This window comes from Mirounga leonina, unplaced genomic scaffold, assembly GCF_011800145.1.
Source record: "Mirounga leonina isolate KUSES-001 unplaced genomic scaffold, KU_Mleo_1.0 Mir_151, whole genome shotgun sequence".
Lineage (NCBI taxonomy): Eukaryota > Metazoa > Chordata > Mammalia > Carnivora > Phocidae > Mirounga > Mirounga leonina.
In genome coordinates this window covers 57,187,328-57,204,242 of record NW_023270377.1, presented here as the reverse complement: position 1 = coordinate 57,204,242, position 16,915 = coordinate 57,187,328, and the positions used below count along the sequence as shown (strand labels likewise).

The following is a 16,915-nucleotide window of genomic DNA, read 5'->3' as shown; positions in this document are numbered from 1 at the left end:
AACATAAAAAGCAAATACAGTTTAGGGAAGATATTAGTAAGTGCGAAATATATAATTTTTTTAAAAAGATTTTAAATAATCTCTACACCCAACATGGGGCTCAAACCCACAACCCCAAGATCAAGAGTCATACTCTCCACCCACCGAGCCAGCCAGGTGCCCCAAGAAAATACATAATTAAGGCCATTGTTTTTTAATGTAAAAGACCATTTGATCATACTTAAACTAAAAGCTTCAAAACTGATTTTGAAACATTTATTATATTTTACTAATAATTACTCACTACAATATGATAAAAAACACATCTGAATATTAAAGACAATGACACGTGTTTTCACTCCATAAAGATTAAAATTATCTTTCTAATAGTACATTCATTCAGCCAACCTCTATGGAAGACCAATTCCTTGTATAAATCACTTCTTCAAATCCACAAAACTCATATTCAGTTGTTGCTCTAAATCCGTAAGTTTTTCATCATAAAACTACACTTCTCTAACATTAAAACTTGAGAATATACATAGAAACCATATGAACACTCAATATTACTGCTAAATATGCCTTGCTAAAAACACTTTAGCCTGTCATAATGACCCTTTCTTTGTTGCCAAAAGAAAATGAAGTTTCTCCATGATTTTTTAACAGAACTTATCCTTGGATTCTAAAATTCCACAACAATATTAGGTATTTTATTTTATTGGATGCATTATTTTAAAAATTTTAATAAAAAAATGAACTCAAGTATCAAAGAAGCTGTAAATTTTTACTTACATATTCAGGTTTTAATTTTTTATCTCCTCCTCTCACAGCCACTTTTTCTAGTTTATCTATAATGGGCCCAATCATTTCCTCATCCTTAAGCTGAAGTTCTTCGTGTATTATTTCTATATCTCGAATAGGATCTACACTTCCTTCAACATGCGTGATATCATCATCTTCAAAAGCACCTAAAATGAATTAAAGAGAAGCAATCCAATAAACAATACAGAAAGCCATTATTAAAGATTCCTAGAAGATTAACAACTTATTCAAATTATTCTGAATTCTTACAAGTAGGACATAGTATATATATATTTTTGTCCTATTTAGTAATATTTAGGGCACTAGCAACAAAACAGTAATTCAAGAGCCTCAACATTTCAAAACCTGATTGAAATAAATAAAATTATGATCTTTACAGAAAGAAAATTATGCTCCAGAACTACTGCTATTTTCAGGTTTGGTACATTAAAAGATACTGAATTCCAGGCATGAGAGACTGAAGTTCTAAACTGCACTATTAGGGTTTCCAAGGGAAACCGGATTTGGGGTGGGGGGGTGGGTGAAATCATCTGGCAGACCTCTTCCCTGCTTCAATCTACTTTATCACTGTGGTTCTGACGGTGATTAGATAATGAACCACTCAGACACACAATTTACACAGCAGCTAATTTCATCGGCCTGATTTGAGGGTATGGTTTTTAGGGGGCTATCAAAGAAGCAGATGAAGGTGCATTTGTCATATATGAGTGACAACCATTCACACTATCTGAACAAAATGGTGCTGGCCCTTATTAGAAACACATGCTATTATCACATATTTAAAGTGCAGTTGAAGCCATAATTTCAAATTGCCAACTAGAAACATAAGGGTAAAACAACCAGATATTACTGAAGCATGTGTACTGACTTTATGCCCTTTTGAAGACATAATGTGGCAACATAATTCAACTGGGATTTACTCAAATTACCAGATAAAGAACAGTATCACAAAAATGAACAAATACTGAGAAATATTATAAACAGAAAGCAGTGATATACCCACAAAACAAAAAACACATTTATAAATAAATTAATTTAAATTACCAACTAGATTATATACCCAAAATGAGATGTTTTCAAACATAAAGCATTGATTATTTTAGATAAAGATATCATAGGAATCATGAGAGACAGTTTGATTGAGTTTAACAAGAGAAAAACAGTGACCATAGCTCATTCTTCCATACCAAAGACCAAGATATTGTCATTACAGGTTACAAAGAATTTTTAAATATAATTTTCTAGAATTAAAAATAATTAAGCTGTTTGTATCTCAATGTACAACTATTCAGTAATATAAATTAAAAAACGTAAGTATATTGTTGCAATTAAAATATAAGTACTTAAAATAATACTTCAGTAGTCTTGGCATTAAATTGATGCTATGTTAAATAGTGCCATACAAATTATGTGAACAAAATTAGCAAGAAATGAGGATGTATATTATATCTTACTAGTAAATACACTAGACAGACAGTGATTTAGGTACATTTTTTGAATATTTGGAAAGTATGAAAAAAGTCTTCCTGGAAGCACAAGAATATTTATCATGTTCTGAGGCATCTTACACAAATGACACAATAAAATAGGAAAACAAAAATGAAAGCTTTGTGGCAGAACAACAAAGACAGTATGGTCAGTTCAGTTATAAAAATAACTATGCTTTTTATGACACTCTAAATGAAAAATATCCTATATCGTCATCTTTCTGTAAGAACCAATGAGTTAACTATAGCGATGTCCTCAACAACAGTAAATGCATCAGCAGGTTTTAAATGACAATTTCTTAACTGCAACCCTCAATTTTAACTGAGTAGATAACAGAAACTTAGGAATTGCAATTCTTCTGAAGCAAAGAAAATAAAGCTCTCTGATCATCTGAATTAATCCAAAGAGAAAACCAGAATAAAGGGAAATACCACTTATATATCTTATAACCTTCAAATTATCCTCTAGATTACACTCTGCCTGGAGTCTGTCAAGGATTTGGCTAGAAAAGAAAGTTATGACTGGGGGCGCCTGGGTGGCTCAGTCGTTAAGTGTCTGCCTTCGGCTCAGGTCATGGTCCCAGGGTCCTGGGATGGAGCCCCGCATCAGGCTCCCTGCTCCGCAGGAAGCCTGCTTCTCCCTCTCCCACTCCCCCTGCTTGTGTTCCCTCTCTCGGTATGTCTCTCTCTGTCAAATAAATTTAAAAAATCTTTAAAAAAAAAAAAAGTTATGACTGTATCGTCACTAATCCATTCCCCTACTATAAGAAAAAAACTCAAAACACAGGCCTTATACACTCTGGATTGCATTGTTGTTCTTATGCCTGAAAGTTGTTGTTGTTATTATTATTATTATATTCATTTGTATGTGAGGTGGTAACATACTATGAGAAGAACTTAAATTTTTTTGATAAAAATATTGCCAAAAATTCAGATAAAAATTAAGTGAAGGGAACATTAAAGTTACCCTTTAAAACCAAATAGCCTTGTGATTAAATGAGGCCTAAAACAGCTGTAAAATATAAGCTACAGAAATTTGGTGGTCATATGGGCAACTTCCCAATTCTTAGAAAGTTTCTAAAAAGTTAGAGATTACTTCCCAAAGATATACTCCTAGGCCAACAAACTTCACTGTATACTTATATTAGAGCATTCTTCCACATCTTATCTGTTTTCGTACAAGATTTAGTGGTTAAAAGTAAGGGTTTTGAAGTCAGACAGGCTTACTGGTAATAAAATCTTAGACAAATAATTGAATCTCTAAGAATCTTATTTTCACATCTTTAAAATCAAGACATTTCTACCTCTTAGAGAATGGGGATGATTAAATCAGATAACATATGTGAAGTGCTTAGCAGAAAGCCCCACACATAAACTCTTTCAGTAACTGGGGCATATTCTATTTTTTTAAATGATGTAAGAATTAATAATTTAGAAAAAATTTCATAGTAATACACTCAAACATTAGCTTTGAGCAATATCATTTCATGTCATTCAATTCACCTTGGAATAGGTTAAAATAAGTTTTGTGAGTTTATAGAGATTCCCCCCATAATTCGTCTTAGTTCACCAGAACATTTTTACCCTAGTCCATGGCCAAAGTTATTTATTTCAACTTCACTTAACTAAAAGAATGATTATTATACTTGTTAGAATTATTATCATCCTTTCTCTTTGGGGGAAACATTGTACTGGTAAGGAAGAGGATTTTACTCATCTTGAAGATTATACTATACCATACTGAATTGTTTGATTAGAAAGTTATTTCCATCTCAATTCTCTTCAGTCCTTCTGAATATGTCAAAGAGAAAAATCTCAGTTTGATGCTGTTGGTCTTTAATATCTAACATTTATAAATTTATCTTTTTTTTTTAAAAGATTTTATTTATTTATTTGAGAGAGAGAGAATGAGAGAGAGCGAGTACATGAGAGGGGGGAGGGTCAGAGGGAGAAGCAGACTCCCTGCCGAGCAGGGAGCCCGATGTGGGACTCGATCCAGGGACTCCAGGATCATGACCTGAGCCGAAGGCAGTCGCTTAACCAACTGAGCCACCCAGGCGCCCCTATAAATTTATCTTTTTATCAACAGAGCAGACCTCAGTCTCAGAGCTTCTAAAGGCTAAAAAATTTAATAAATACATAGTTTTCATTGTATTTATTTTTATTATCTTAAATTTTGGCAAGTGATACTAATTTTCCAATTATATTAGTGACAAAGTTTCCTGTTTAATTTAGTCAAAAAAACATAAGATCACATTTTTTTAATAAAATCAAGAAATTTCTGAAAATATTAATTATGGTCATTTTGGTGACAGGATTTAATCTGACTTTTTAAAAACTTCTTTGGTATTATTCTGTGTAAAATAAGCTAATGTGACAGCATGTACTGCAGTGGGGAGAGGTCCTGCCGCTGTGCAATACTTTAACTAGGATAGTAAGGCAGGCCTCTCTAACATGACACTGGAGCTGAGACCAGAATGGCCAGAAGGAGGCAGTAACGTAAAGATCTGAAGGATAAGCGTTCTAAGAAGGACGTATAAAATCCCTAAAATGGGAACAAGCTTGAAGTGTTTCAGAAATAGAAATACGGTCAGTGTGGGTGAACCACAGCAGAGGATGGTAAACAGAGGTTAAGTTGGAGAAGTAAAGCAGTTCACATACATTTGTAAGTCATGGGAGTTTGGATTTTATTTTAGCTGTAATGGGAAGCCATTAATTGGAGACTTTTAAGTAAGTAGAGAGGAGACAGGGTAATAAGATATGATTTATGGTAAGAGGCCACTTTGGCTAATTTAAAAAGAACAGACTTTAAGAGAGGGGATAAGAATGATGGCAGAAATAGGGATCCGAAGGGGTACATGCACCCCGATGTTTATAGCAGCAATGTCCACAATAGCCAAACTGTGGAAAGAGCCAAGATGTCCATCAACAGATGAATGGATAAAGAAGATGTGGTATATATATACAATGGAATATTATGCAGCCATCAAAAGGAATGAAATCTTGCCATTTGCAACAACGTGGATGGAACTGGAGGGTATTATGCTGAGCGAAATAAGTCAATCAGAGAAAGACATGTATCATACGACCTCACTGATATGAGGAATTCTTTATCTCAGGAAACAAACTGAGGGTTGCTGGAGTGGTAAGGGGTGGGAGGGATGGGGTGGCTGGGTGATAGACATAGGGGAGGGTATGTGCTATGGTGAGCACTGTGAATTGTGCAAGACTGCTGAATCACAGATCTGTACCTCTGAAACAAATAATACATTATATGTTTAAAAAAAAAGAAGATAGCAGGAGGGGGGAGAATGATGGGGGGGGCAGAAATTGGAGGGGGAGGCGAACCATGAGAGATGATGGACTCTGAGAAACAAACTGAGGGTTCTAGAGGGGAGGGGGGTGGGAGGATGGGTTAGCCTGGTGATGGGTGTTAAAGAGGGCACGTTCTGCATGGAGCACTGGGTGTTATATCCAAACCATGAATCATGGAACACTACATCAAAAACTAATGATGTGATGTATGGTGATTAACATAACATAAAAAAAAAAAAAGAATGATGGCAGAAAGACTCAGTTAGGAGGTAGTAGTAGTAGTACAGATGAGAAATGACCAAATGAGTGGTAACTTGAAATAAAATAGAGAAGATGAGAAATGCTAGGGCAGGAAATGTATTTTAGAGATGGACCATATGTAGGATGGAAGGTCATGACTGAAGCTATAAAACTGGGAGTTATCAGGTATGTTTAAAATTATGGGTCTGGATGATGTCATGTGAAAAGAGCACTCCAACACTCAGATGTCTGATGGGAAAGAGGATTTGACAAAAGAGACTGGGGGTGACAAAGTAAGATCTATCATTCAAGAAGATGGCCCACTTAGAAATCATGGTCACTTTCAAAGTTTCACATTCCAAGTAAGCTTGCATAAACACTAAAACAAACACGGACCAACTGCAAGTTGGTAAACCAACTGATATGGAATCATTGACACTATACATGTCAAGAACAAAATCTGTAACATCAAGTCACATACAAGGCTTCAGGATTCTCCAAGACAGCTCTATGCCAAGGCTTCAGGGTTCTCCGAGACAGCTCTATGCCAAGGCTTCAGGATTCTCCAAGACAGCTCTACTGCCAAAAGACAGTAGAGCAATGTCTTTAGAGTTCTAAGGAAAGAGACAGTAACTCAAGAATGTTATATCCAGCCAGGCTGTTTTTCATGGATAGAGTTTCTCAGGAATAGAGATTAATGGCAAATAGACTCTGCATTAATATACTCTAACATATAAGACTGAACAACTGCAAGAATTAAGTTAACAAAATAGAACATATGTATTATAAACTATGAAAAGTTAAGAATAGTAACACAAAAATTCGAAGACAAGGAAAAGGAGGTAAAAACATAAGTGTGCTAATTTCCTCATCTTTCCCAATATGGGATCAACAGATGGACAGATAAAGATGAAACAGGTAATTAAAAAATAGTTTCTCCAATCTTTCAGTGTTCTCATGATCCTCTTTCTTAACTCTAGCAGGATCATGTAGGAGAACATACCTCTTGTGAAAAAATTACCTAAAGTTCAGTCATTTCTTCTGTATTACTTTGGTCCTTTTTCTTTCTTTCAAACCCAATAAAATAAAATATAGTATTCTATTTCTTTTTAAAAATTTTTTTTAAATTTATGTGAGAGAGAGAGAGAGAGCATGAGCAAGGAGGAGAGGCAGAGGGAGAAGCTGACTCCCCACCAAGCAGGGAGCTGGACTTGGGCTTGATCCCAGGACCCTGGGGTCATGACCTGAGCCGAAGGCAGCTGCTTAACCAACTGAGCCACCCAGGCACCCCTGTAGTATTCTATTTAAAATAGAACATCTAATTCTATTTAAAATAACACACTAATGATCATATTTATATAAAATTGTTTCTCTCTCAATAACACTGACCAAATGCTAATAAAATAATTCCTGGGCAGTGAGCTACTGAGCAATTTTTAAATCTTTAACAGTTCCGTCTTATTTTAAAGTTTTTATAATGAACATGCATTGTTTGCACAAGCCATTTTTAAAGTCATTTTTAAAACACAATAAACAAGTTTAACTTGCAGAAAAATTAGCACAAATTTTACTTGAAATTTTGGTTTTGCAGTGACTAGCCACAAGGAGAAAATCACTATTACCATTAAAATTATTTTATACCTATACATTTTATACATATAAAATAGGTGACTGAAAATAATACCAACTATAGTAAAGCTGCCTTATCAAAAGATTTGTTATAGGAGAAAATTAACCAGAAGCTAGGCTGAGACTGGATTCCATCCCAAAGATTTTTTTTTTAAGATATTATTTACTTATTTATTTGACAAAGAGAAAGACAGTGAGATAGGGAACACAAGCAGGGGTAGTGGGAGAGGGAGAAGCAGGCTTCCCGCGGAGCAGGGAGCCTGACACGGGGCTCGATCCCAGGACCCTGGGATCATGACCTGAGCCGAAGGCAGACGCCTAATGACTGAGCAACCCAGGAGCCCCCACCACAAAGATTTTTACCCATCAATCTTGTAATGTTTCCTTTCATAACAAAGCACCTTTCTCAAATCGTCCTGACTTTTCTCACATTTCCAACACTTCTCTTTTGCTACCCAACAGCAAAGACTTAATCTTTCCCTTCATAGGGAAAATGCATGGGATGTTCGGAATATCAAAGCCCCTTTTTGTTTTTACCCAATCTTCCTTCTTTCCAGCAGTAAAAGAGAAACAATACCTTCTATTTATGGCCAATCTCTCTACTGTCTCTGCTATGGATCTTATCCTCTCCCAAGGAAATTAACTCCACAGATTGTTCCTTGTATTTCTTGAGACCTCAATCTATTACACCTCTCCCTCCAATATTTGTAGCATCTCCATTTCCACTAATATTCTCCCATTAACATTTAAGTCACTTTGGACATGAATCCCCATTCTAGTATTGCTTTCTTTCCTCCAGTTTAGAGTGAAAAATTTTTTTAAAAGATTTTATTTATTTATTTGAGAGAGAATGAGAGAGAGCATGAGAGGGGGGAAGGTCAGGGGGAGAAGCACACTCCCTGCTGAGCAGGGAGCCTGATGCGGGGCGTGATCCCTGGATCATGACCTGAGCCCAAGGCAGTCGCCCAACCAACTGAGTCACCCAGGTGCCCCAGAGGGAAATTTTTAAAAGAACTGTCTGTACCTGCTCTACTTCTTTACTTCCTACTTAAAACTTAACCCACTGCAGTTTGGTATGCCTCCACCATGTTATCAGAAATTGATCTCAAAAAGGATGCCAAGGACGTCAAGTAGCCATTCTTCAGGAATTCTGAGTGAGCTCTCAGCAGCTAACTTCACTGACATAGTCTTTTTCACTGATTCCTTATAACCACATTCTCCTGATTTTCTTCTATTTTCTCCAGCATTTCTTCTTAGGCTATTCCTTTTCTTGCTCTAACTACCACATAAATGTTGATGTCTCTATTGGCTGTCTTCTTTTATCCCTGTATTACACACTCATTAACAGAATTTCCAGCCCAGAACTCCTGAGGGACTCCAATATATTCTGAGGTCATAGCAGATAAGATGAACCAAAAATTCTTTTTGGTTATTATATAAATCATTTCTATTATAAAATCTATTCACTAAGTGAATAAACGCAAAATGTCAATGCTTATACTAAAGTTGTAACTTTTTAAAAAAAAAAAACATTTTACTTATTTATTAGACAGAGAGAGACACAGTGAGAGAGGGAACACAAGCAGGGGGAGTGGCAGAGGGAGAAGCAGGCTCCTCGCTGAGCAGGGAGCCCGATATGGGGATCGATGCCAGGACCCTGGGATCATGACCTGAGCCGAAGGCAGAAGCTTAACTGACTGAGCCACCCAGGCACCCCTTAAAGTTGTAACTTTTAATATTTGTGTGCCTCATTTACTAAGAACCAGTCAAAAAACAGATACATTACTTGGTGAGATACATAAGGCATGGGACATCCTATATATTTATTTCCTGTGTGATGTGGCAGAAATGAGTTAACTATTTTCAATTATTATAAATGGGTTGAAGTTTGATCAATTTACTCATTAATTCAAAGTCTAATATCCTTTTTTTAAAAAAAGATTTTATTTATTTATTTTAGAGAGAGAATGAGGGGGGAGGAGGGGCAGAAGGGAAAGGAGAGGGACAAGCAGACTCCCTGCTGAGCACAGAGCTGGAAAGGGGGCTTGACCTCACAACCCTGAGATCATGACCTGAGCCTAAACCAAGAGTCAGACGCTTAACCTACTAAGCCACCCAGACGCTCCTCAAAGTCTAATATCTTATTCCATAAAGACTTGAATAAGAAAGATAAATCTACACTGTGAAGGATGCTAAATCTAACTGGGAAGGATTTTAGAAATAAAAATATACTTCAGAAACTCCAGACTTCAGTGAACTGCTTTGCTCTATTTCTACTTAAATTTGGTCCGTATTCAGTTTTCAGAAACAAAGCACCCTAGTTAGATGTAGAAATAGATTTTAAAATACGTGATGTCTCTAAGTGTACAGGTTTCACAGCAGTACTTTATATAAACCACCTATCACGGAAACCTTATATTCCAAATCCCATGTCTGAAGTTTTCTTGGAAATAAGAGGGTATGTGGTCAAGATGGACCAATTTGACTTATATTTTTTCCATCCTTTACCACTACACAATACAGAGATAAGGAATTCCTTGCTATTTAACCAGTGCATAAACTGTCACCGTCTCAACACATATGTAAGCCACAATACGCTTCGCTAAATGTAAGTTCCCCATTTATTTTTTTAAAGATTTTTTTATTTATTTGAGAGAGCAAGAGAAAACGAGAGAGCGTGCGCACAGAGGGAGAGGGAGAAGCAGACTCCCCACTGAGCAGACAGCCTGATGTGGGGCTTGATCCCAGGACCCCGAGATCATGACCTGAGCCAAAGGCAGATGCTTAACCTACTGAGCCACCCAGGTGCCCCTAAGTTCCCCATTTAAAGAAAGCTCGCTTATGTATCTAACAATATGCTAAGTCTTTTGAGAATTAAAAACAAAAATCAAAATAATAGGACCTTGGTTTCAATGACTGGACAATGTGCTTGGAAAAACAAATATAATCTAATAAGAATAATACTAACAAGGACTTTAAGTATAGGTTTAATTAATAATTATTCACCAAGGCCTTTAAATATAGGAAAAGAATAGTATAGGTAAAGAAGATGAAGAAAGGCATGACAAGTAACAGGGAAAAGCATCAGAGGAAAAAAATAAAGACTGAAATAAACAAGGCTTACTGGAAAGCTGAGTATAGTGAGAAATTGTACCGAGGAGTAGTAGAAGATAAAAGTTTATTACATCAGGTAGGTGTGAAGGATAGGGAAGTCCAAATAGGAATATAAGTCTGGATCTCTACTGATAGTCAACAGGGAGCCAACATTGGTTTTTGTGGTAGTAACAAATGGAAAGCAGCATTTAGAAAGGCTAACCAGAGGGGCGCCTGGGTGGCTCAGTCGTTAAGCGTCTGCCTTCGGCTCAGGTCATGATCCCAGGGTCCTGGGATCGAGCCCCGCATCGGGCTCCCTGCTTGGCGGGAAGCCTGCTTCTCCCTTTCCCACTCCCCCTGCTTGTGTTCCCTATCTCACTGTGTCTCTCTCTGTCTAATAAATAAAATCTTTAAAAAAAAAAAAAGAAAGAAAAGAGAGGCTAACCAGAAGTACAGAACCAGCTAAAAGAGAATTGCTGTACTCTGCCCAAGTGCACTAGGATACTGATGGGAGATATGAGGCAGGCAGGATGAACGGTGAGACTTAACCAAAGAAAACAATGTTAACTAGATAAAAGCAATGAGAGAGAGTGACACAGAGAGATATATCATGACAAGGTTTCAAACCAAGATATCTTTATTTGCATTTAAGGTAACATCAATACGTGTAAGATTCAAAGCCCAAATCAAGCATGAAACCAAAAGGTGTTATATAACTAAAGTACAGACTCTAAGAAAAATAAATAAATAAAAATAAAAAATACAGTACAAACTCTAGAAAAAAAAATTATTACGCAAATACACTGAATCTTAAATCATAGCACCAAAACATCCCGTATGCCACATTACTTCACATTCTTTCCAGTTTCTCCTATGTGGTAAAACTAAAGGTTTTGAACAACTGTAACCTAATCCAGAGTCCTACCCCAAATCACTAAAAGGGGCCATATTCATAAGCCAGTAGAAGAAATACTATTAAAAACAATGCTAGAAATCAAGACAAGGATATCCTGTTCAAAAAAATCTTTACCTTTTCAAATTTCTAATCCATTCTTCAAACAAAGTCCTACCTAGTGTCAGAACTGTGATTCCCAACTTCCTTATAATTCTATAGGTCATTAATATTTAAAGAGAAGGGAGAGAGCTAAATTTATATTGACAACTCACTTAACATCAACAGTTTTATTCATAAACACTGGAAAATGCCAGTTCCTATTTATTTTCTGTAAATGACATGACAAAAATTCCTTATTGTATGGTGGAGAAGAGTGGTTTAAAGCAGGAGTCAAAGCTGTTTATTGAACACTCCAGATGCTCTGATTCAGTAGTGTAGTTTAAGCCCAGGTTTACAGGTGTACTTTAAAACTCTAGTTTTAATCTACATAAAGCCCCTTCTCATCTTGACAATAAAAGCAATTTGAGCAAAAACAGAGTCTAATTTATAGCTGGACCTCAAGCTTGTAATATTTCTTTTTCTCTGTTTTAAATAAGAGGTGTAGTTTAAGCTACTTTCCTTAAGTTATAAAGTGGGAAAAGGGCATCTTGATTTATTATATTTACTTCAAAAATCAATTTACCTTCTTAAAGATATCAGAGAACAAGGAGAATCTGGGAATACAGAAAAGAACCAAAAATCATTCTGCTAACAAAATGCTGCTAAAAAGGATATAGATATAAGCCTCTAAGCTTTCAGAGTTTGAAGCAAATGAAAAGGGTTCTATCAATCAAATTTTAGTTACATTAAATGGATATATTTGTAGGCCTCTGGAGAAATAAAATATTTCATAAACATATAAAAGTGAAAATAATTGGTCTAGTAACACGAACTGTTAATTACTTGATGCAATGGCATAAACAGAATAGCATAACTAGACTTGGTGGGTTGTACTTATTTACAATAACAAATCAATCAAAAGTAGCCTTTAAAGTCTTTAACTTTCATTTTCTAGGAGAAAACCTATTATTTGAGATATAGCAAAGGCCCCCAAATAATCCAGTCTATGCTTCAGGCTAACTGTTTAATGCTGAATAGAAAATAGAACTATGAGTAGCTAATAGAATTTGCTTTTGCTTTGCTTCTCCTCTCCCTCCTCTCCACTTTGATTATAGGAAAACTAAATCCTGGCCAAGAGGAAGAAAAACTACCATCCCTCTGACATATTCAAAAATTAACCAAGGTTTTCAAAAAGCTTTATAAAATAAAATGCACATGTGGCTAACTCTGAGAGACCAATCTAAAATTACAGAAATTATAAATGACTTATGAAGGACTTTTAACAAAGTAGTTAATTTATATGGAAGCAATCAAACAATGCTAGAAGTCAAAAATCATCCCCAGGGGCACCTGGGTGGCTCAGTCGGTTAGCGTCTGCCTTGGGCCCAGGTCATGATCCCAGGGTCCTGGGATGGAGCCCCGCATCGGGCTCCCTATTTGGTGGGGAGCCTGCTTCTCCCTCTCCCTCTGCTTGCTGCTCCCTCTGCTGTGCTCTCTCTCTTGTCAAACAAATAAATAAAATCTTTAAAAAAAAAAAAATCATCCCCAACTTTTGAGACAAATATTTAGGAGAGAACAGTAAAGTAGGCCAGTCAGGTTCTGAGACACCTTAGAAATTTTGTTTATTATTTTCTCCTAATTTTAAGAGCTCATATAAGTTAAAAATGATGTTTTTAAGTAGTAACTCAAAAACAAAACATTAAGTAGGAAGAATGAGATGAACAAAGAGAAAAAAGACAGATATAAAGACATGAAAACCAGGAAAACTGAAGCTTATATTAGTGCAGGAGCAAGCAAAAAACCCTTTTGGTTATTACTGATGCCACTTAACTGATCAAAAGCAACACATTATAATATCATACAATATAATTCTTTAAATGTACAGAATACTAAAATACTCTGCCTTACAGTTACTGCTATTGTACTTATATTGTAGATAATTAGACAACCACACCATTAAAGAATCCTAAAATCACTTAAAGTTACGAATTATAACCCAGAATCAACACCTGTACTTAATTATATTCAATTGCTTAAGGCTTTTACATTTTTAGTTGCTGAAATATATTGACTTTTTTTCCTATCAACTCTTTCCAAAGTAGTAGGCAGAAAAGTACCTTAATGAAAACTAATATTCATCGCTCAATAACATTTTCACTCCTTATTCTATATAATAGATGCTTTAAATGTATAAAAGACTTTAATCAATGATATTTTAAATTAATATTTATTGAGATTTCTGCTCTAACGTTGACCTAGCTGCTTTTGTTGTATTAACCTTTTCAACAACCATCTCACTAACTTCCTAATTTCTAAAACATCATTTACCCTTCTGCCAATAGAAAAAGCCCTCTATAAAATGGCCTTGCCCCACCCTCACTCTCCACAAATCCTCAGTTCAGGTCAAACTTCTTTTTTTTTTTTTTTTTTAAGATTTTATTTATTTATTTGACAGAGAGAGAGAGAGAACACAAGCCGGGGGAGTGGGAGAGGGAGAAGTAGGCTCAGGGAGCCCAATGCGGGGCTCAATCCCAGGACCCTGGGATCATGACCTGAGCCGAAGGCAGACCATGACCTGAGCTGAAGGCAGATGCTTAACGCAGGTCAAACTTCTACTGACTCATAAAGCCCAGAAGGTTCTTCACATCAATTGTCACTATTTTTGCCCATTCCCTTCCCTGGGCCTCAAAGATATATACCCTTTCCATTACAAATCAAATCCGCCCCTAAAATGCATAGTTTAATTCCCCTCATCTTACAAGACAATTCTAAAAGGAGTCCAGGTCTAAATGTCTACCATCCCTGAGTCGTAAGAGGAGTTGTAGGGAGTTGTTTGAAATAAAGTATGGTAAAATTAGTGGCTTAACATTACCCTAAATTTGGCTCCCAGGAAGATCCATTTTTATTCCTTTTACAGAGTTATGTCGTAAGCAGGGGAAAAAATGCGAAGAGAGAAATGAACAAAACCTAGAATGTTATCTTTATCACCAGTACTACAAGCAATGAATAAAGGAGTCATGCAGACTCTCTGCCATTCACAACATAAACTAAAGAGTAAATCAGAGCTTTAATTTTTCTAATGGTGGTGCCCATTAATAGCTCACCTTTTAATCAAACTGATCCATTCTCGGGCGCCTGGGTGGCCCAGTCGTTAAGCGTCTGCCTTCGGCTCAGGTCATGATCCCAAGGTCCTGGGATCGAGTCCCACATCTGGCTCCCTGCTCGGCAAGAAGCCTGCTTCTCCCTCTCCCATTCCCCCTGCTTGTGTTACTGCTCTCGCTATCTCTCTCTGTCAAATAAATAAATAAAATCTTCAAAAAAAACCAAAACTGATCCATTCTCAATAATTTCATCTTACATTTTCAATGCTGTTACTAATCCTTCTGCATGGAATAGTCTTCCTCCCTATTTCTGCCTTTCAAGAGAAGTTACGTATCTTTCATGGCCTTAATTAGATGTCACTGAAATGATATCTCCATGACACCTTCTCTAACCATATCTGCTCTCTGAACTGTTAACAATATCTACTTTATTCACATGATTTGTAGCATGTATATCTAGTATTAGAATATGTGATTCTATCTCCTAGTTACCTAAGCTCAAGGATTCTGTCTTATATGCCTTTCTAGTTCTCTCCAGTGCCTTGATCAGAGCTGATACACAATTAGGCATTAGGTGAAGTGAAGAATAAAGGAATCAATGAATGAATGAATGTTTCAAGTGCTCATTAGCACCCAGAATGAAAAACTGTTAGAGGGGAACTATAGATTCTAGATGAAGCTAGACATGCAGCACAACAGCAAAGGATCAATTTCACAGCACACAATAAGATATTTAGCAAGTATTTCAAAGAAACCAGTGCTAAGCATGTCAATCACATAAATTAAAAGAATAAGTAAAACATAAAACACTAATAATAACGCAAACAATAATAGAAGTGAAAAGTTTTTATGTTTCATCTCTTCACCTTTGAACTGCTTGACTATTAGTGATGAATATTCATTTAGTTATTTTCTGAGGAATTCTTGGGTGTACTGCACTGGATTATGTATTATTCATGATTTTTAATTTTTATTATTATTTTTTTTAAGATTTTATTTATCTATTTGACAGAGAGAGACACAATGAAAGAGGGAACACAAGCAGAGGGAGTGGGAGAGGGAGAAGCAGGCTTCCCGCCGAGCAGGGAGCCCGATGCGGGGCTCGATCCCAGGACCCTGGGACCATGACCTGAGCCGAAGGCAGACGCTTAACGACTGAGCCACTCAGGCGCCCCTATTCACGATTTTTTAAATTTGTAAGTCAAATTAAGAAAAAACATACCTATAAACTATAACTAAGATCAATAAATGCAAAAGAAAAGGAGAGAGAAGGGATTAATCAGCACAAATCAGGATTGAGGAGGGAAGGCTTGAATACAAATGAGGACTTTCAGGGACTGATAACAGCAAACAGAAGCAGAGTCAAGAGGACATTCCAAGCAGAATGGAAATATAAGTATGGCAGAAGTGATTAAGGGCACAGATTCTGGAATCAGACTATATGGATTCAAACCTGGGTTTCAGACTATTTGATTCATTAGTTGTGTGATTATATAATTTCTCTGAGCCTTGGTTTTCCTATCTGTAAAATATAGTTTTCTTATCTGTAAAATATAAAAAATGTAATACCTACCTCATAAGATTGTTCTGAAGAGTAAAAATGATAATGTATGTGAAGATCTTAGGATGGTGCCTGGTATACAGTAAGTAACGAGGATATGTTAGCTCTACTGATAAATGGAAAGCTAAAAGCAAGTATATACCAGGGTTTCTCAATCTTGACACTACTAACATTTTAGGCCATATAACTCTTTGTTGTGGGGGGCTGACTCGTGCATTACAGGATGTTTAACAGCACCCCTGGCCTCTATAAACTAGATGCCAGAAACATACACATGTGCGCACATACACACAAGCACGCACTCCAGCTGTGAAGATCAAAAACGTCTCCAGATGGGCGCCTGGCTGGCTCAGTTGGTGAAGTGTGTGACTCTTGGTCTTGGGGTTGTGGGTTCAAGCCCCATGTCAGGTGTAAAAGTCTCCAGACATTGCCAACCCACAGTTGAAAACCACTGGTGTACACTAAAAGACAAAGGTTGTCCTACAGAGCAACCAAAAAGATACTACCACAGGTGCAAATATGCAGATGTCAATTGATGGAAAACCTTATTTTTTTTTTAGAGGGGGAGGAGGGACAGAGGGGAAGAGAGAGAGAATCTTAAGTAGGTGTGGATCCTAACATGGGGCTCCATCTCACAACCTGAAGATCATGACCTGAGCCAAAATCAAGAGCCAGACGCTTAACCGACTGAGCC

At 36.6% G+C, this 16,915-nt stretch overlaps 1 protein-coding gene across 1 annotated transcript in view; it reads right to left on the bottom strand.

Annotated features, from left to right (window-relative positions):
- Nucleotides 1-16,915, bottom strand: part of OLA1 (Obg like ATPase 1) — a 187,409-nt gene that overhangs the window by 74,747 nt on the left and 95,747 nt on the right. Inside the window, exon 5 of the mRNA XM_035007737.1 lies at nucleotides 772-947. Coding sequence (XP_034863628.1) covers nucleotides 772-947 — 176 coding nt within the window. The remainder of the gene's footprint in view (nucleotides 1-771; nucleotides 948-16,915) is intronic.